We start from the raw sequence: 21,490 nt of genomic DNA on the forward strand, positions 1-21,490 counted from the left end.
CAGGGCTAAGCAGCCTGGAATCAGCGGTGCTACCAAGCCCTGCATCTGTCACTCTGATCTCCTCTGGGCTCGGGAAGTGGGGGGAGAGTGAACAAGAGACAAGTGAGCCTATTAGCATTTATTATTTGTATTATTATAGCACCTCGGTGCCTAGTTGTGGACCAGAATCTCATCCTATTAGCACTGTGAAAACCCAGAGCCAAACTACTGTAGCTCCTGCCCCAGAGGGCTTACAATCTCCTTATACAAACAGGGGTACAGAGAGATGGAGGGGGTAAAAGGGAGCAGTGACAAAATGTTGATCACTGTGATGGAAAGTGTTGATTTTCTGCAAAGAACCATTAGCTTTTAAATGCTTAGTTGGAATTAGATGATCCTCACACAGTCAATATTTTGTATTTCTCATGAAAAAATATCAAGAAATCACACAGAACTTCATGTTATATTCAGTGAAAAACATTTTTCATTGCAAGAAACACACACAAGGTTATTTTTAAAAAATATTGTTTAGTTTGTATCTTCTAAGCAGACATCAGAACACATTTAAAAAGTCTACACATGCAGTGTACAAAAAAAGTTAGATTTTTAACCAACTCTTTTGGCTCATTCCTTTATTCAATTTGTACTCTTGCAAAAAAGATACCTTTTAATTAAATTTTTGATGAAAAAATAGAAGTGATTTCATATCAACTGCTTTTCTCAACACACTTGTGTTTTCCCTGTGCTCACGATTTAAAACACAATCTAAATAGAAATTATGGGCTAGATACATGGATAGGGAACAACTGTGTATTTAGGAAATCTATGTAACCGATTTTACAGGCTCTTCTGATCAAAAACTGTGATTACAACGTTGTGCAAGAAGGGCATGTGATTTACAACTTTTTGCAAGCATACCTTATGTGCATACTTTTAATAACTTGCCTGTAAGGGGCCAAATCCTGCTGTTCTGCTTGAAGGTTCTCTAAAATCAACAGCTCTTTGACACTGAGCTCTATTCTGCTGGCCTCCTACTGCTGCGTGTCATAGTTAATACTGTGAGTAACTCAGCTTGAGTTCAATATTCCTGGTTTTAACTATAAGTACTCTATGGTAGTAATTGTTTGCAGGTTTGAGTATCTTACAGAGGCCTACAGGACAGTATGATTTATGGCCATGCAGAGGGACGAAGGGAAACAAATCTAGCCGGGCAGTTTGTAAAACAATTAAACATTTTCCATGGTCAGCTCTGCTGTTTGTTATTTGGACAGCCCTGACTGGAAACACCTAAAAAAACCCTTACCTGAAAACAGCTTCCAATATTAGCTTTCTTCTCTCTATGCATTCTCTATGTTGCTGTAAACATCCAGAGTATCCATATATATACACATACACCCCTGGGGATGTGTGTGTATACATGCATGGACACGTGTAGGTGCATATACACACATATATACACACACACAGACACACAGACATGTACATATATGGATACAGAGCTATGATGTCGTTAGGAAATAACAATGCCATTTGTATTGCATTCTTAAGTATCGTGGAACAGGGGTATTATTATAGGCACACATCTCAACTACTCCTCCTTTACTACAGTCCTAAAGCTCAATTACCTGAGATCTGCATCTGTAAAAATAAAGTTCCATTTTTTAGCTGCGTGTTACAAAAGACTAAATATCAGCCCCACAGATATGAAATTACGACTTAATTTTGAGACTAATTTGCTACAAGTAAAATACTCTATCTTATAAAAAAGATACTGCTGAAAGAGATACATATTAAAAAGGAAACACGATTCTTAGAGGTCTAAAAATCTCCCTATGCCTTCCCACATGGTAATAAATTTATAAAAAATATTTGACACAGAAAATCTCCCCAGAAACCATCCTGCTGACATCACGTACCCTTTCAAGACACCCATCTCGCAAACGTTACGCGCTTCGGGAGGCAAACTCCACACAACAAGTGTTTAATTCTTTAATTCTCGTCGTCCCGCCGGTAGTGAATAGTTTGTATTTCCTGAGCTATGAACATGGCCATCTCTCTCGTGCCTGCAGCAATCACTCGGCAGGACATAAGATCCAGAGGTCCCCCTGAGGACAAGAGGATTAACGAGAAGTGTCTTAAATATAAACCACGCTGTACTTAGATAGGGTCAGAAACACAGAAACAACTTCCCACATAGCTCCTTTTGGGGTGGGAAGGGCAACCTAACTCAACAGCTCCTACATGGAAATCTCCAGTGAAAAATTATTTTATAAAATTCTAGATACCGAGCCAAAGTATGCAAGAGGAACAGTGAATGCCTGGATTTGTTCAGTAGCCAACAATAAATGCAATATTCCCCTCTTCCAGCAATGGGACAGAAATTAGTTCATTCAGCATACCCTTGTTATTCCACCAGATCTTTCCACAGTATCCAGGTACCAGTCACCAGTAAACCAATACTCTGAGATGTGTACCATCTAAATTAATTCAGCAATAATCTGGAAACAGTGCTGCCTTTTACTCCCTCTGAGTAGTTTCCAGTCATATATATCCAAACTGGTACCTCAGAACCCTCCTTTCTTGGGAGGATGTCTCTGTTGAAACCTAATTGGAACGTCTGAACGTACCTGCCAATCTCCTGGGCTGGTTCCTTACTGCAAATACGAGGCTTTACTCAAAGTCATGAAAATGCAGTTTGACTCAGAAGGCCTTTGATGTGATGAAAGCTCATGCTGGAATTACATCAGTGTGTTCTGAATAACCAGCCCAAGCCTAGTGAAGGGCAGACCTTTCTAAAGGATATTGCTAGGGATGAGGCAGAGCCACAGGGGTGACACAGGCGGCCCCGAGGCAGCCACTCACCCAGTCCCCCAACAATCAATGGCAAAGCAAGGGCATTTTGCTCACCTGAAGTGTCTATCACAGTGCCACCTGCCTCTCTGATGATGACAGTGGCTGCTGCCAGGTCCCAGCAGTGCAAGCCAAACTGGTAATAGGCGTCTGCAGCGCCGGACGCCAAGTGGCACAGGGCCAGCGTGGAGCTCCCAATGACACGGACCCTACACCCCACAGCAACACAAAGAAGAAAATGCTTTTGACTTCAACCTACGTGTACAACACACCTGTTTCAGTATTTTTTTTTAATTCCTTTTTTTTTAAATGACTTTTTGGTCACAAATGTGAGACGTACGCCACAAAACATCTTACCCATGTGCTTGGGCCTTGAGCAATCTCTCAATGTTACCAAGGAACAATTTCAAAGTTGCAGGGTCACGTTTTGGACCAATTTCTGTTAAAATTAAGGCCTTCGAGATATCTGCAATAGTAGAGAGGTGTTTCCATTAATTCAACAGCTTCCAGGTAGGTTCTATAAATTTGTTTTTAAATTAAACACTAATGGACTTTTCACACAAAAATAATTTTCACGTCCCTTTTTCTACCCCAAACTTTCTCATAAAGTGACAACTTCGCATAGAAATTCAAGCAAGACTACTTTGCTACTATCAAATGGTCTGTTCTAAACACACTAAAAAAAAACAAAACAAAAATCCCCAGGAGACTTAAAACCAAGAATGCATTCTTACATTCCTTCTATTTCCACACATTGTTTTATTTCACTGACCAGTCACCTTTTGGAAAATTCACTAATATTAGCAGTCTAATAAAATAATCCATTAATCTAGTAACTGCTAATGATGTTAATCTATTCATCTTTGAAAACAGGGTGGTTCTTGAATAGGGAATTCTAATGTAATTTTTTAACCAATTATAAACATCTGGGAACCCAGTAAGAGGAAAGAAAAGTTTCTCCCTAAATCAGCCACCTAGAAATAGCCCATTCTGGCATTTCAAAGACTGAAGACACCTTATGACAGAAAATAACTCCTTCTTATGACTAAGTAAAGCAGTATTTTTAATCATAATAATCTGTGAAGGTTCTATTTTTCTTGTGTTCAGCAAAGGCAATGCTGTCCTAGAGCAGATGGAGATACCAGCCTTGTGTACAGTCAAAGGAGGGGCTCACAGTGACTTGAGAGGTGTTGAAGCAGTCCTCACGTGAGAGCTGAATATTGCCAGGACACAGTAAGAGTGTGCCAGTGTAGATGGAGATGGTTGATCAAATGCCAAGTGTCCCTGCTCCTGCTGTGCCAGCCGAACTCAGAGGCATTAAAGAGATGGCAAAACTCAAAGGTTTTGTGGTTGAGAACTCACTGGCTGGGCTGTGCTCCATGCTAGGTGTCACCTCCTACCCTGGGCTAAAGGTGAGGCTTTCATTGAGGTGGGCAACCTCTACCTGGTTCTTACAGCTACCTGCATGAGCTGAAAGTTCTCCACACAAGGAGCAAGGAGGTTTTCAAGAGCAAATTAGGCTGGAGCAAGGCACCATTTAATTAAACAGGCTACCAAAGAATTTACTATTGCTGATGAACCTTATGGATTTGAGCAATGTGGTAAAATAGTTGGTAAGTAATAGGTATGTAATTAGATTAAAAGTTATAGGGTGTCACAAATATTAACTGTAGGAACATAGATTCAACTGCTGCTTTTTAAATTACTGTGTTAAAACAGTAATCCAGGACTGCTGTAGGGTATTTATTGTTTAGCCACTTCTAAAAATTCTGGATGGTGAAAGCAATCTGCCTTAGATTATTTTGCATAACAGACCCAGTTTATAATCAGAGAACATTCAATGTCCATCTCATTGCTGAAATGCACCAAGCATTCACCATGCCAGTCATAGTTAAGTTGTAACGGAGACAGTTATTCTTATGTTATTAAAAATATTTCTAATAGACAGAGCTCTTCAATTTTCCTAAAGGCTACAGCTGGAAATTGGATGAATAGACTGAGGCAAGTAAGAGGGAGGTCTCTGCTTAGGAAAAGGAGCTGATTGATCACAAGACACTATGATATTTCAGGAGTTCAAGATATGGGCTTGGTAGAAAACAGATTTAACAGTGATATGGATAAATCTATGAGGAAAAGATCAGTTCTGTTGATCCCAGAAGATTAAAAAAAGAAAATACATTTACAGTATTAGCACATGTAAGGCTTGACATGAATCTAAGCATGAGAAGAAAGTATCACTCAAGATAACAGGGAAGATGGATCCTTCACTTAAATGTATCATAGCTGCATGGACTCCCTACCAAACCTCTACAAAATTGGGTGTTGACAAAGAACAATGTTTGCCTGGGCTGTGATTTCAGATGACTAAGCCTGAACAATGAATGTATAAGTGTAGATCAACAGCACACAACAATCACATTTCCTGAAAACGAATGGCAGCAAGTGACATGACAGCTTAGATCTCAAACACATCATGGCCACTTCAATTCCAGTGGCAGGTAGAGGGAAACACAAGTCTGTCTTCCAGGGTTGGTTTATTTCACTGAAGCCACAGCCCTTAGAGAGCAACTGTGATATAAAACACTTCTAATATCAGTGGGAGTGAGATTACAGCAGATCCAGCTTCACTGGTGAAAATTTCCCACCACAAAATGATGTATCTCAAAACAAAAGAAAATTTCAAAGCATTTGGAAGGGCGGAAGGTCTATTTCCCTTGCTGTGTTCTAGACACCCACATAGACTGGATGTCTAGAGAAAGGAAGACAGAAGTGACATGAGCCAAAATTGTTCATTGCTCAGCTGGAAACCAGAACTGACTGCAAAAGCATGTGAGGCCATTTCCACAGTGGTTCATGCAGTCCAACTGGGAGCACCCCCAGGTCTCCCTAATAGTCTCTGCCAGTATGGGCTTTTTTTGAATATGAGATATTTGAGCACTGATTAATATGTGATGTATAATCAATGATTAAAATCTTAGGGGTTTAAGATTCACAATGACTTTACAATCTGTCTCTCCAAATATGTAGACCCCAGATCACTATTAACTTAAATGAATAGCCAAACATCCAAAATTTCAGGTGAAATTTTGATGCAGAGTCTGCTTCAGGCACTAAAGAAATCTGTATGTATAATTGCCTGAATTTACTGTGTGTTGAGATCTCTCTTTGGGGTGAAGTCTCTCATTAAATCTCTCTTTGGGGTGAAATTTTTACCATCTAATGTGTACAGTGGCGCACATTTCTGTCATATGTCTGCTTCCACTTAGAGCTGAGTGCTATGCTCTCCTCTGCATTTTGATTAACTAAAAGATAACTTCTCTAAATAATACCAAATTATTGTTTTCTATAATCATTAGGTAGACAGACAGGTCTATGACTTGGTTTAAATATAAATAAAAGATAACAGAATTCCATTCAAGCGTTGGCCAAGTGTTGCTGGCTATTTGTACATTGAAACACACCTCACACACCAGAGCAAGATGTTAAAGAACCCCTAATGAAGCATGCACCCTTTAGTTCACTGTTAGCACATTTGCCTACAGACATCAGACACTCTGTGACGTACAAGTTCATTGGAAAAGAAGTGAATAGCAGCCACAATCATACTCTGAACTCGATTCACCATTCCCATTGCATCTGGCTTATAAAAAATTATGCCAGGGCTCAGCTGGAATGAAACTGGTGAATCCACACATTCTTCCTTATTTTAAATAGCAGTTGTGAAGCAAAATAATTTAGAATTATTTAAATAGTTCATATTCAGATGTATATTTTAAAAGAAAAGGAGGAAAGTGATTTTTCAGAAAAAAACAAACACAAAACAACAAAATTATCATGCAGGTGAAATACTTTCCATCAGGATAATGATGTTCATTATCCTAATGATGATTTGCAACAACTCTGAAACAAAATTAATATATTCCTTTTAGAGTTCTAACAAAATCTAGACCAACCTGTCTCTTTTGATACCTGAAGCCTTTTGTCATTACAAAATGCCCCTTGACCTCTTCTACCAGTGTATAATCGTTCTTCAGTGCAGTGGTAAATTACACCAAATTCAAGCTTTAAGATTTTGAAAAGGAAAGAAATGAATGCAACTCAAATTACTCATCATAAATATAAACAACTACTAATGGCAAAAAGATCAGCAATATTTTAATTGGTACACATAATAAAGATTACACTGATGCTAAAAACTGGAATCATTTTACTATTACTGTGATATTGAGATATAGTTCATATAAAATTCAGTTTATAAAGAAAAGTTAATGCAATGTGTTCCTGATCCTCTAAATTCTTACTCACAGCTTGTTTCTGTTCACATTAGAATGGATTAAACACTGAATTGTTTTCAAATGCAATTGAAATGTTTTTACTGAAAATACGCAAGACCTCTGAGGCAAGACTCTGAATGCTTTGCTTTCACTGGTGAGCAGTTACTCCTTGAAGCAACCCCACTGACCTTGGCTGGACCACAAAGATTTGCAGCCCCAGGATCAGCCAGGCATCCAACCTCAGGAGTCATGGCACTCTCTGTTAACAGTGGATGCTTTTGTAGGCACTTCAGCTTTCGTGGTGCATTCAATTTGCCTGTGCTTTCAATCAAAGCAGTACACTCTAGTCACTTGTTCAAATCCTTCTCTGCAAAATCCTTTTGTGAAAATCTCTTGAAATCACAAGGCTCCAAGAGAAGGAGTTTGGACAGAAATACCCTCAATGAAAGCTTAGGAATGTGCAACACTGGACTTTTCGTGGGAGATTCTGTTTACCAATGAAAAGAGGGTCAGAATTAGACCCTTGGAATTTAAAATATTTATTACTTTAGTAGGCTTCACCAAAGAACTTTAAAGCACTTTAAAAACTTCAAGGGTCAGCTCTGAAAATTGCCCCTAGATCGGTAATATTAGCATTATTTAATTTAGGGGTACACAAAAATTAAGGGACTTGCCCAAGGTGCCTGAAGTTGGCCACAAGGTCAAGAAAACATCTCAGATGTTCTAGACTTCAAATCTTCTCCTGCTGCACTAGGTGCTCATCAGAGACAATTTAAAGACTGTCCTGGCTCCCTACCCTGAGGTTGCATCTAAACCAAGGGGTTTTTTTTGAGGAACAGACTATTTATAGACTCTTTCCCTAAAGACATCTGCAGGAATTTCTTCAAGGCTTATAATCAGGCCAGTTCCCCTGTGTGTACTTTGGCTCCTTTTCAGTTTACTCTTTTTTCTTCTTGTCCTAATTGTTTAACTGAGAAAGATTTAACATCATTCTTTACTTTTGTTTCAGCTTTGTTTAGTTTACATAACCCAAAATATGCAGCATCAAAATCATGATGGTGTTCTAGAAAACATAAATATCAGCGAAAACTGTCAGGTAATAAAATGTAGTGTTCAAAAGAACTTTTGGCAATGAGTAAATTTCAGAAAAGCATGGAAGTGTTTCTCTGCAGTTTCCATGTCGGAAAAGTCTAACCAGAGAAGCACACAACATTATTCTGTTTAAATCAGTAAGAGGTACTAGCACATCTGAAAACTTGGTTGTTACTGCACAGAATTCTTGCTGGCTTTGCTTAAAGCTATACATATATTAAAGATTGTGGAATTAGGTTGAAAGAGGCACATTCATTGGCAACTTGAGTAACTAGTTATTTCACAGATATAGATCAAATTGCAAACCAGCAGCATCTGGAGAAAAGGCACTAGCACAAATGAGTGTAGCTAGGAAACTCAAAATGGCACATTGGAAGGCTAGGTACCTTCCCACCCTCACTATAATCAAGGTCTCATGTGGTAAATATAGCTATTTTACTATGTTAAGAAAAATACAAATGCAGATTGAATGAACTAGGCCCATAATTTTGCACTCTTCATAAAATCAGTTCTACATTGACTCCTAGCAGGAATTAGCTTTCACAGATACTGCTAGCAGGAAAGAAGCAATAATAATAACACAGGATTTAACACAGGATTTAATATATTTAAATTATGAAGAGGCAGAACTAAATTGAACTTATTATGGTTTTGTCTAACTAAACCTTGCTGACCTTCCTTCTTCTCCAAATAAATCCCATAATACTTTTAATAATTCATAGAATTTTTTTTAATTGGCAGTTGGCATAAATAGGTTTTGCAGGACTATGATTTTAGATGAGTAGAGCATGATCAGATGCATTTTAAAAGCATAGAAAAACCTGAGTAGTGACTGATTTCCTAATTTTTTTTTTTAATTTAAAGTTCCCACATGGTTTTGAGACTTCTGCCAACTCTCAGGCACCCATCTTAAAAAACATACTTCATACCTCTTTGTTCACAGCAAATCCAATGCTCACTGCCACTGTTGGAAATCTGTGAAAATAAGAAATGAAGTAGTACTGATGAAAAATCTCTCAACTTACTCTTTAAGCAACCCCCTTAGGCAACAAAATCCCACATGGAGCTCTGTGAATTTACTTGTCAAAATGCCCTTGACATTATAGTATTTCTACTTTGTCAGCCTCTTTAACTTCATCAATTCCTTTTAAAATGTAAGTTAATATTGGAGAAGGCAAGAAATAAACTCATGAGGACATCACAATTTTTACCCTGAACATGTAGTATATTTTAGGGATGTTTTTGCTTTAGTGTAATTGAATCATCCAGTATAAAACCACTAATGTCATAACAAGTCATTGCTTTTAAGAACACACTTTGCTCAAGCTTTGTATCTGAGATGGCAATTAAGTAGCATGGAGAGGCCTTGCTGCTGACACCAATATAAAAAGAAACCAATTCCTCTATGCTGTCCTTTTTCAAAGTGATGATCATGTATTTAATTCGGTCCTTTTGACTACTGCATAATTATTACATTTCAAACAATGAAATAAATTCATTTCTTAGAAACACATTTCAAAAAGGACTTTGGAAGTCCAGAAAATATTGCCAGAAAGAGGAAATGTCACTTAATTGCATGAAACATCACCACATGACACCACCCACCTCCCCTGGAATTCTTTGTAATTGCACCAAAAGTCAAGGAATTTTTTTTTTTTAATGAAAGTTGTAGTTATTTTAAGCCGCTAACTATAAGGCAGGGTTTCTAAGTACAAATATTATGAATACTCATTAGTTCACAGCTCCTAACACTGGAATGGTGAATAAAAAGTCTTAATTTTTGCAGCAAGGAGCCCTAGATTTCGTTTTGCAGAAGTACTTTAGAAATGTAACGCCAGCATCTCTGCACAGCTCAGTTTCCAGTGCTGCCCTACACACACGCAGGGGTGGCACTTCCCAGGAAGAAGGAGGCGCCTGTGTCTGAAGGGGAGAACTCCTGGAAGGAATGCGCGAAACCCACGGGAGGCGCTGGGCCAAGTGTGCTCACAGCACAGCCTTGTTCCCCCGGCACCGCTCGCTCGGGTCTGCACGCTGATGTGAGCTGGCTCTGGGGGAGCTGGGGCTGGGAGCTGGGGCTGGGAGCCAGGGGGGTGTGAGCTGGGAGTGTGAGCCAAGGGGCTGTGAGCCAGGGGCAGCAGCACAAACTCCAGGTCGCCCTCAGATAACAGCACAAACACAGCCTCCCCCACACACACCATGCCAGGTACCAAGAGATAAAGGGATGGCTCCTATGTGTGAGTCCCCACCAGGGAAGGACCTGTGAGAAGCTACATTTTGGGTTTTGATGGGTTTCCCAGGCCATTTACCTGTGCACAAAGTTGCACGTTCCATCAACAGGGTCAATAATCCAGGTCGGACTGTCGGTGAGGACACATTTTGAACCTGCAGCAGTGGATTCTTCTGCAATAAACCTGTATTTGGTGCAAGGGTAAAACAAGTAACCCAGAACATTAGCTTAGATACACGACTTGGAAAGTACAACTCCTTCATTCTGGTTTTTAAGAGAGAACTTCTCCCTCTCTCCATAAAATATTCTTGTATACTTCTCCCTCTCTCTATAAAATATTCTTGTATAAATGTAAACACACATACTGCTTTTTAAATTTAGGAATTGGTAACTTTCATAGAGACTTTGAGGGAGAGTTGTCAAATCTACAGCACACTATTTTACATGACAAAAGTGAACTCTATTTATGCACACTTCCCCAACACACCATTAAGGAAGCCATGAAAATGAATGCAGAAATGGATCTGAACTGGCATCCCTGGAACTCAAGGAGAAGATTATTTTATGCAGAATATAATTTTATGGGTTAGGTCTGTCTCTTGAAGTAACTAATATAAACTGCAAACTCTACCTGCTTCTCTTCTGCAATCAGATTCAGTCAGAAGGAAATAATACACTCTTAGAAAATCCACAATCTTGCTCCTATCTGTATTTTTTACAGTAATCTGACTCAGGAAAGGAAGAGTCTTACAAAGCTGGACTTTCTTTTTCCCATGACCCAGAAAAAAAATCAACAAATTATTTTTTGTTTGTTTGTTTGGATGCACAAGGCACAAAATGAAATCTGAGATCATCTCTTCTGTTGTTCTGTCCCAGTTTCTTTTAGTAGTTTTTTTTCTCCTTTTTCCCTGGGAAACGAACATCCAGTTCTGGCACATTTCCTGTCAACCTTAATTATCCCTGCTTTCCCATAAACTGCCCAAGGTCTCTTTCTGTGAGAGATGTGCAGGTGCTACTCTCACAGATTTTAATAAAATCCTTTATGTACAGCAGGAGTGGAATCCAACTGCTAGTACTGAATCTTGCTGGTGGTTTCACATTTGAACAGCTGGTAGTGGTATTCAGAGTTTCTGCTTGAAATGCTTGAAGACAAAAAAGCTTCTCTCAAAGATACAAAGAGAAAAAAAGGATAAAATAAAGAGAAAATATCTTTTGCAAAAGAGTCCTTCCCTAGGACTAGAGTAGCAGCTATTTCATTTTGTGTCTTCAACCTGTACCTCATGATTCCAGATAACACTTGAATCCATTAGTTTAAAATGTTCTGCAGACAGCACAGGAGGAGACCTCTTGAATTTTCCAAATGCTACTCTGCCTCAACCTAAGTATAAACAGGCTATTTTGATGGCATTATAGACCCCCAGCTGGTACAAAGAGGGAATTAGGAAGTGTTTGTTACTATTTTCATCTCCATTAAAAGAAACAGCTGAAGGACGAAGTGCTAATGCACAACTGAGAAATGAGAAAGACTTGAACAGGTGTTTGAAACTCTCAGCTTAACATAACACTTTGCAGTGTCCTTGCTCTAAATATTCCACAATTTTGTCTTGTTGGTGCTGTATCACTTGACTTTTGCTTTAACAAATCCTGTAATCAGCATCCAAACCCAACCATGCCTTGTCTGTGCTGCTGGATGCAGAGGAGGTTCATCTTCCATCCCACCTCAGATTATCCATATTCCACATAAATTATACCTCTGCTTCAACCCTGTGCCAGCTTCCTCAGCTCGAGCTTGAACCATAGTTGCTGTCTGGCTAGTCAAAGAAAGGTGAAATGAGAACCTCATTAAAGGCAGGAGTATTTCTGTCTAAGATGATTTGCCCTGAAGCATTCTGAGCCAGTCCCTCGCCTTTCTCTTACAGTGGGGGTGTGATGCTGCAGTCCCTGAGCTCAGAAATGCTAACCTGGAGCTGGGGCACAGCAGTGCCACTGATAAAACCTTCATGCTCAAGAGCAATTTTTCCAAAATGGATGTAGACCAAATTAGGTGCACATTTTATGAAATCTGGGCTAATGGGTAACAAAATGCCCCCCTTATTGCTATACAAAGCTAGGAAATGTGAGAGTCCTGCAAGGTCACCTCAGATGTCTTGCTCTGTGTCCTGTAAAAACCTGCAAACCAAGCAAAATACCCGGTGTGAAGTACTAGAGTAAATTCTAGGAACAGTGTGAGAAGTGGGAAGGGTAAACACCTCATTAAAATAGTTAATTTAACATGCCAGCCTGCCAGCTCCGCTGACCTCTGCTCAAATCTGGATTACACTTCACTCCCACTGAAAATGAGTCTAGTAATTTTAGCCAAGCCTTAGACTACATCTGTTCATGCCACGGTGCCACTCTGAAATTCATTGCAGGAACAGCAGGGAAGCTGTAAAACACCACAATCTGCAGCAGGAATGATACCCAGTCAAATGCAGGAGACTCAGTCTGGGCAGGTGCCTCACCTATCCCAATACGGGGATCCAAGGACAGAACTATGGGAAGCTAGAGTTGGATGTTACCCTCCTAAACTCCTGTGTCCTGATTTTAACGTCTACAGAATTAAGGCCACAAGGAACACAAAAGATGACAGTTTGTGTAATAATAGCAAGGGTAAATGTTGGGGTAGCCTTTGGCAACCAGCAGCCCTTGGTAGTCTGGCTGTGCCTACCCACAACTCTTGGATCTATCTGAAAAAATATCCTTTTGAAAAGACTCACCATGGCACATTAGAGTACTAAAAAGTGAGCAAAGACTAAAACTTGAGTGAAGTGTGAATGAAGAGATACATACCACTTAAACAAGAAGAAAAAAGGAAACAGAATTTCTGTCCCAGAAAAGGGACAGAATTACTTTTTGAATGGATTTTTCTAGTATTTCTCTTTACTTCTGAGTATTTCAGTATATACTATTATATACTACTTCAGTATATAATGTATATACTGGAAATATACTAATTCCAGTATCTCAAGACTCATTAGCACCTCAGTGCAAATGGCAGATTCTAATAAGATCCCTTTTAATTTTTCTAACACCTAAAGTCCATTTTTGATTCAGAGGAAGTAAGAATCAAGATGATTTAGAAGAAAAATAAATCACAAAAGAAATCACAAAAGAAATTTTCAATGCTGCTTTCAACCTAGTTAGGGGAAAGACTGAATACAATATAAATTATATTTTAGTATTTTTGTTGTACTTCAATTTAACCCCTGACTGTTTTTGTAGACTCCTCAATGCCCATGTTTTAATCTAATCTAGTTAAATTTAGCTTTAATATACTGTTTAATCTAAATGCATTAATTATCTAAACAAATTCTAAGCAAACCCAACAACCACTATCAACAAAATGAGATTGTCTTGAAGAAATGGCAGTTCTTTCATTTACTTATAAAGTCAGAAGTTAACTGTATGGAGTTGATAAAATCTGGGATTTTTCAGTTACTTGTCCTATGTTGACCTTACAACTTTTGTTCCCATTCTGAGTAACTTGAGTGTATCTGGTGATTCTCATTTTATGGGAAATGTGTAGGTTTTATGTTTTCTGCCAGACTGCTCAAGGAAAAAAAAAACTAACATAAGAGTGGAGATGAGAGAAGAGCACAGCCAGCAATAGTAGAAGGAATATTACACAAATAATAGGCTTGTAAAGCCTGGCACTCTCTTGAGAATTGCAGCCAAGAACCACACATTATGCTGTACAGTACTGCTTCTGCCATCACATACAGCATGTATTTAGAAAGCCATATTTAGTATAAAAATATTCTTTCTGCTCCTTCTTATGGTGTTGGTTTTTTGCCCAGCAGCATCGCTGACAATCAGATTAGTAGCTGGGCCCTTCAGATTTTCCTCTTTGTTCATTTCTGCACAGCACTAGAATGCAAGGCTCATCCCCATCAGACATGCCCCCAGTTAGAAGGGAGTCAGAAACTATTTAAGGGATACACAGCCCTTGCACTGGCTCTGCAGGAAAATTAATTTTATCCACTGAAGTCAAATGTAGAAATCAATGTCAGTCCCTCCATCAAACCAAACCAAACTAATACAAACCCTCTCTCTAATCTGTACATGAGCTGAGTTGTTATTTTCAAGTTGATCACAATAATTCAAGAGGAATCGACCGCCTGATCTACTTTTAAAACCTCAGTTTTAAAACCCCATGTAATAATTTATAGCCTGTTTATGAGTAGGCATCAAATAATGATGATGATGACAAACAGCCCTGCTTCCCACTGACCTTCTCACTACAGAACACAAGGTAAATGTAATTAAACGCACTTTTATCTCTCCTGACCTGGCAAATGCATATGTGTGATGGAAACAGGAAAGGTCTGCAAGGTGGGACCTTTGCTACCATATATTTCTGCTATATTTTTATAGATGGCATTAGAATAATTCTTATACAGTAGGCAACAGACCAGTGTTCTGAACATCATGGAGATCCACATGAAACCTTCATCCATGATGTTCCTACAGGGGAAACATTGCTATTAAATACATATATCAAAAAACACAGGAAATATAAAGTATTAAGTTTAGGGAAATGGCACTTTTTTAAAAAAACAGGAGTCCTATGAAAGTGTAGGAACAATAGGTTAATGTATAAGAAAGATACACAAACTTTTAAAGTTCCCTTTAAATACCAGTCAGAGATGCAGCATGTACAGGACAAAAAAATGTCATTGACAGTTTCTATAGGCACTCACCTGTGGGAGGGAAATTTCTCTTTCAGAACAGAAATAATTAAATTTTCCACAAAATGATCAGTTTCTGTCACGAGATCTGCTGCAGATGTCTTTGTGGACACTTGTTTTTCCTCTGTTAGAGCTTTCCTAATAATCTGAAACAGAAGTTCGTAAATCAGATTTGTTGGGCGTTCAGCCTGTGCATACTAAAATAATATCTTCACTGAAAAAAATATAGCTAATCCTGAAAAACAGCTGTAGGCCTAATTCTACCAGAAGCTGTTATAATTTTTTGACAAAAAATCCTTCTGAGCTAATGAGTACTCTTTTGGAACACAGCATTTTGAATCACTGCAAAAACCACTCTTGACAGTTCGGAAAAGGATTGACTAAGGGATGCAACTAAGGGAATAAAAGGATGAAAGCAATCATCATGATTTAGAAAATTACCAAAAGCATACACAAGGTAAGAAAAAACCTCAAGGCTCAGGCATTTTTCAAGGGAAGCCTTTTTTCTTTTTTTTTTTTTAAATTTTTATTTTTTTAATATACAGGGCAAATACCCCACTGCTCTCTAACAGACATGCAATAAGGCAAACGTAATTGGTTTCCATTTTGCCAAAAAGACACATTGTTTTTGGGAGGGTTTTGTGGGTTTTTTGGAACTTTAAATGCTGACCACCCTCTGGCTCCCAAATAATTGACATGTATTTAACAAGAACAAAAATTGAAGCTTTCCCTAGATATGAAACCAATGATTTAAGCCTGGACTCTCTTCTGGAAATGTCTTTATCTGATTCTCCAGGGTATTACTGTTCCAAGCTCAAGTACAAAAGCACATATGGGAAAACACTTAATGAAAGCTTTTCACCATTTTTCCCATTTTCTTTCTATTTTGTTTTTTTCCCCCACTTCTTCATCGAAAAGAAAAATAAAGGGACAGGGTGCAAAAGGAGATCACTTATTTTTTAATAAGTGAAAATGATAAATTATTTAAAACTTAAAAAAACCAAACCAAAGCAAAAATTAAGCACCACTTATTTGTAACCCAGCAGCAATAAGATCAATGTTCTAACTCCCATCAAAAACTTATATATTTAAATTGCTTAACTAAATTTCCATTGATCAAAATATTTTAAAACCATTGAGAAATACTTGATGACCAAAGAAAATGGTTCTGCTGCATTATGCATGGGAAAGGGAATCAGAAACTCCCAAATGTCATCTCAACTCTTGGTTTTGGTAGTATAAAATACTATATTTGAGGAGTGTGTTAACTGATCCGACAAGTAATGGATATGGGCAACTACTGCCTTACTACAGAAGGTATCTGGACTAATGCTTCTGCTTTGTGAGCTGCAAAACATCAGTTGTACCTATTTACGGAGCTTGTGAGGGCAGGTAGTACTTTCCAGTTTGAGGTCTTGCTAAAGTTTATTATTGTATATCAAAATATTAACCACACTTAATCTTTTTACTCCTCTCAATGCCCTGTCTGGTTGTCCTGAAGGATTTATGATAGAAGCATAAAACTGCAACTCCAGCAAGGCCTTTGGGCTCCTCTTCAGCCCAAAGCAAAATCCAAACCACTCCAACCACCCTCAGCTGTGTATTCTAAAAAAAAAAAGCTATGCTGATCCCTTTTATTTGCTCTTCTTTACTTTCCTATTGTCCTTACTGCTTGGAACGTCACACAGTGAAACAGATGAGGAACGTCCTCCTTTTGACAGAGAAAATTTTAATTTCTTCTTAGCAACGCCATCCTCTTGACTTCTATTCAGTTTTAATGCATAGTAGATTGAGATTTTTCAGCCATTTAAATCAGTGTCACTGCTCAGCAGGGCAGTGGGATCATACCTGAGCCTTGCTGGGAAAGAAAAAGCAGAGATGAAACCTCTCTCCTGTGGACGTGCTCTGCAATCAGCTGATTGCATTGCATGCTCTGGCACTTGATCTCTCCGGTTTGAGTACAACCCTTTGCACATGCCAGATTAAAATTGAATATTTTTTTCATTTCTAATCCTTTACCCAGTTGTTCATGACCATTTTTAACTTTTTAACCCTGTCTGTGTCTCTGGTGGCCAGCATGAGGCTCCAGCCACTTTGGAGGTGGCAGTAGCCAAGGGTGTGCCTGCACTATGAAGTGGTTGGTGGCTGCTGGCCCTCTCACCCATCTCCTCTGCCGGCCCATGCCAAGGAGCCACAACACACATTTAGCATTTAGCAGCCCTGCATGGGCTGCTCCTCCCCACCTCTTGTGCAAGCAGAATGTCAAGAGGAGAGGAGGAGACAAGTCATGGTGCCCATTTGTGGCTGAGGTCACCAGCCACAAATGGGCACCACATCTGTGGAGGCTCACCCACAGCACGCAGGATGGACCCTCTGATTCTGCCAACTCTCTCTAACTTACAAAGGGCTTGACAAAAGGGACCCCATGCATTTGCTCCAGCTTGTACAGGTATGCAATCCAAGCCAGAGTAGCTCCACAAAAGGATCACATTTCCTGCATAACTGATGAAAAACTTTTATTCTTTGGGAAATGATCAAACAACTCAGAGCAGTGTAGAATTCAATTTATGTTGAAGAATCCCTAGAAGTCACCTGCCTAAAAAGGAGTGTTAGAGCCTGCTACCTCAGAATACTTTGAGAGCATCACTCAACAACTCTCCTTGCAAAAGCCTTACAATGATGTCTGTGGATACCTACTACAATTGCCTGGTCTTTCCAGATGGACATGGGGTTCCATAGAACTCACTCTAGGTTAAAGGTAGCAGGCAAGCAGAAACAAAAGGAACTAGAGGATGATGAAACGGGGACAGGAGGTTGCACCTTATCCCCATTGTACAATGAAATTGGCAATCAAGATGCTGTAACTTGGCTGTAAATATATTTTACTAGACTTTATTCCTGTACTAGGGCTGGTCCCTAGATTACAGAGATTTTTCAGCAATTTCTAAGTAACTGATTTTTGGGAGCATGGTTATTTACAGCAGAGCCATTTAACACTCTTAGCCCATGCTGCCCCTCCTCTAATGCAGCTCTTATCCTAATACCCTGCTTGGGAGCATTTGGGGGGTTATGCAAAGCAAGGGGCATTTGCATCAAGACGTGGAGACCACATCACAGAGCAAGATCCATGCTCTCCCTGCTCCCTCCTTCACTTCCCATGGAGCAGGGGAAATGGAGACACTGGGACTCAGGGCAGTCAGTCCTGGACTCTTCCTTTTTTAATGCCTTTGTAAAATTTATTCCAACCAAGCAGAGTGAAGAAGACAGAGTGTCAAGATGCCTTTTCCCCCAAAACCTGCCAGGAAAGCCACCTACAGTAGTGTGCTCATGTCAGATATTTCATTTCACCATACTGCTTGCACTCACCATACACTTCTGGAAAATCCAAGATGGATTTTGGATGCTTGCAATACTGTCCTGAAATATTTGCTAACTGATAAAATCAAACACCTAGATAAAAAGCATGAGTACCTGCAAATAATTCAGGAAATTCCAATCTGGTGTGCTAAAACATCTGTCTATGTTACATAGAAAATAGCCTAAAAATTTCCCCTGGGAACTAACATAATGGGAAAAAAAATCTTGGCTTTTTAGAATACCAGTGAAAGTTTTGTCTGTTTGTTTTTAGTGGTATTCTGCTAGGTCTCTTATGCCTCAAAAAATTATTTTCCAGAAAAAAAGGGAAGAAAAATAAGAGAAAAGAAAAAGAAAAGTTTTGACTTTAGCATACTATGTCCTAGTGTTAGTTTCTTACTCTTATTTTTACCTGGATGTATGTTTACTCATTTTGGTGAAGCTTTTCCAATTCTGCAATTGGAGAGAACAGCGCAGATATTACTCAGTGCTCTTAACAGCACCAAAGATACACAGACTAGTCATGCCTGCTTTTCTTGAGCAAAAAGTCACATCAAACCTATGGAGGTACTCTCATGAACACAGCAAGCAGCTTACTTAAAGAAAAATCAGAAGAGAAGTTTGAAAAAGTGCAGTTATTTGTGGCCTTATAGAGTGAATTTTAAAGCAGGTCAATTACAGACATTACAAAACCATGACCATTCTAGTTATGAAACAGCCACATATAGTAAATGAGAGCCTGTGATATTTCATAAAAGTAATAAGAACTAAACAACAGGATGGGCAAGAGAAGCAATGATTTTAACCCAGTAATAGAGGTTACTCCAGCAACAACACTTTTGACACATATTCAAACATCACTTTATTGGCCTTTTAAGTTTAGAAGAAACTATTCCAGAGTATAGACACTATCTCTTAGAAAGATATATTTTATCTATAGCCATGAAACACAATGCAATACAAATCAAGTAGTTGTATAAGCCAAAAGGGGAGATCAGAAAATGGTATTACTGTTGACTTTTCCTAGAAATCCAAAATCTGGAAGTGCACATTTTTATTCAGGCCAAGACTTGTGTAGACATTTTCTAATGACTCCAACCCTTCCTAACCTGCCACAGTCCTGAGAAATGGAGCCCCTTAAAAGAAAGGCTGAAGTGGCAAAGTGTCACACAGGGATGGAAACTGGAGTTGGATCTGGGGAGACAAGAGAGTGCAAGCAGATTTCTGGAGATGGAGGTGAAGGTGGAAAGGTCTGAGGGATGGGAAGAGAAGCAGAAGAAAAAAATGAACTCGACTAGTGGAATTGACTGCTTTTGGTGATCAAAATAACCCCCATTTCTATCAGTCAATTTTCAATAAAATTCCAGTCCTACCAAACACATGCTACACTGCACTAGGTGTCCTTAGCTCTAGTTTTGTTTGGGAATACCTGGAAGCAGATTGACACTTAAATAAAATAATAGAGCCATACCTGCACCTTTTATTCCAGAAGGATCTCCAGTGCCTTTTGTAACAAAAAAGATTCCTTAGCATGACAAAATAATTGGAAAAAAAAATACCCAATTTCCAAAGCGCTACCTAAACAACATCCTTGACTGGTTTAAATTTGGCCTGCCAAGGAACCAGCTATTTCCTGCCATTTGCAAGGGAGCAATGGCAAACTGTGATTTCAGATTCAAGGATTAGTCTTACAGAATGTTTACTTCTTCCAGGAAAAAGTGCTCAGCTGTGATTTTCTGAGCAAGTGAAATGACTGGGGAAGCTTAAAGCTGGCTTCACAAATTGGTATTTTGAGAAATAAGGTGTGGAGGCTTGAGCAAGACATGAGTCTTTTCTTGTGAAATGGCTGGCAGAATGACTGTGCTGGAGAAACTCCTGTTTTGAGAGTCTGTGAGAGCATGACCTGTCATCCTGATTTGGATTATCCATTTAGTCCCTGTATTATTAAAACAAGTCTCCTCTCCTCTGGCATTCTGTTCATCCGTGTAGTTGTTTTTCACTAAGGAGAAACTATGTTTTAATAACACACCCTAAGGAGAAGTTATGGGTCTTGGACTCAAGACAGAAAAGGGGGCTTCTTAAATCACAGTGTATAGGTACGAAGCGCGTTTCAAAATAGAGCAGAATGGAAGTGAGAGAGAAATATACATTGCTGAATAAATTTGTGTTTCACTCAGTTTCTCAGTCAATCAATGCGCTGATCCCAAGAAGTGGGAAATTGTTAGAAGTTTTGCTGCTGCGCAGAGTGGGGTCAGGATGTCTCCTGAGACTACTAACCTGCTGTGTCAAAACACAGATCTGAAATAAGCTACTACAGACCTTCATCACACAGCTATTTGTCCCTAGCAAGCGAATTTCAGCCACTCTGAAGACTCTGCCAGATCCAACAAGAGAAAACATCCTTGACACGGTTATTCTTCTCTGCACAAGCTGCTGGAAAACAAATGCTGACCCTGAAGGATGCAACTGCCAAGGGATGTGGCCTCCCAGGAAGGGGCCCCTCGAGGGGATGCAGCCCCCGAGGGGATGCAGTACCCCGGGGGCTGGGCCCCCCTGCCCCGGGCTGGGGCCTCCAGGGAAGCAGCCCCGCGGCACGAGGCCCCCAGGGGACGGAGCCCCGCGGGATGTGCCCCCCAAGTTCTGGGATGGCCGGGGATGGGGCCGCGCTGCCGAGGGCTCCGCGGGCGGCCCGGCTGAGCGGGTGCCGAGCCCGCCGCCCTCCTCCCCCTGCCCGGCTCTGCGCCCCGGCCAAGCGCGGCCCTTCCTCGCACCGGCAGAAGGCTCCTCCGGCCCCGGCCCGGGGCAGCCCGCCCGGCTCTCACCTGCCCGGCGCGGCGCGCCAGCTGCACCGCCACCTCGGCGCACTCCTTCCAGGGGTCCCCGCCGCCGCCGCCCGCCGCCGCCCGCCCTTCCTCCTCCTCCTCCTCGCACGGCTTCATCGCGGCGGCCGCGCTGCCCGGAGCGGGGCCGGGGGGCGCGGGGGGCCC

General features: G+C 40.1%; 1 protein-coding gene across 1 annotated transcript; it reads right to left on the reverse strand.

The window, feature by feature from the left end:
* Nucleotides 1-111: 111 nt before the first annotated feature.
* IMPA2 (inositol monophosphatase 2) lies at nt 112-21,461 on the reverse strand. Its single transcript, XM_064433333.1, has 8 exons — nt 21,326-21,461; nt 15,162-15,295; nt 10,502-10,606; nt 9,125-9,170; nt 6,783-6,891; nt 3,187-3,295; nt 2,887-3,038; nt 112-2,084 (listed from the first exon to the last, which is right to left on the reverse strand). The coding sequence occupies exons 1-8, from the start codon at nt 21,440-21,442 to the stop codon at nt 1,969-1,971; spliced, it is 888 nt and encodes a 295-aa protein (XP_064289403.1). The 5' UTR covers nt 21,443-21,461; the 3' UTR covers nt 112-1,968.
* Nucleotides 21,462-21,490: the final 29 nt, after the last annotated feature.

Source organism: Passer domesticus, chromosome 1 (assembly GCF_036417665.1).
Source record: "Passer domesticus isolate bPasDom1 chromosome 1, bPasDom1.hap1, whole genome shotgun sequence".
Taxonomy (NCBI): Eukaryota; Metazoa; Chordata; class Aves; order Passeriformes; family Passeridae; genus Passer; species Passer domesticus.

Excerpts from the sequence above, each read along its gene's own strand:
- IMPA2 (XM_064433333.1), bottom strand. The coding sequence starts at position 21,442 with ATGAAGCCGTGCGAGGAGGAGGAGGAGGAAGGGCGGGCGGCGGCGGGC. Across the intron at positions 9,171-10,501 it reads ACGTGCAACTTTGTGCACAG|ATTTCCAACAGTGGCAGTGA; the intron begins GTAAATGGCCTG and ends TTATTTTCACAG. Across the intron at positions 6,892-9,124 it reads GATTTGCTGTGAACAAAGAG|CTTGAATTTGGTGTAATTTA; the intron begins GTATGAAGTATG and ends AAAATCTTAAAG.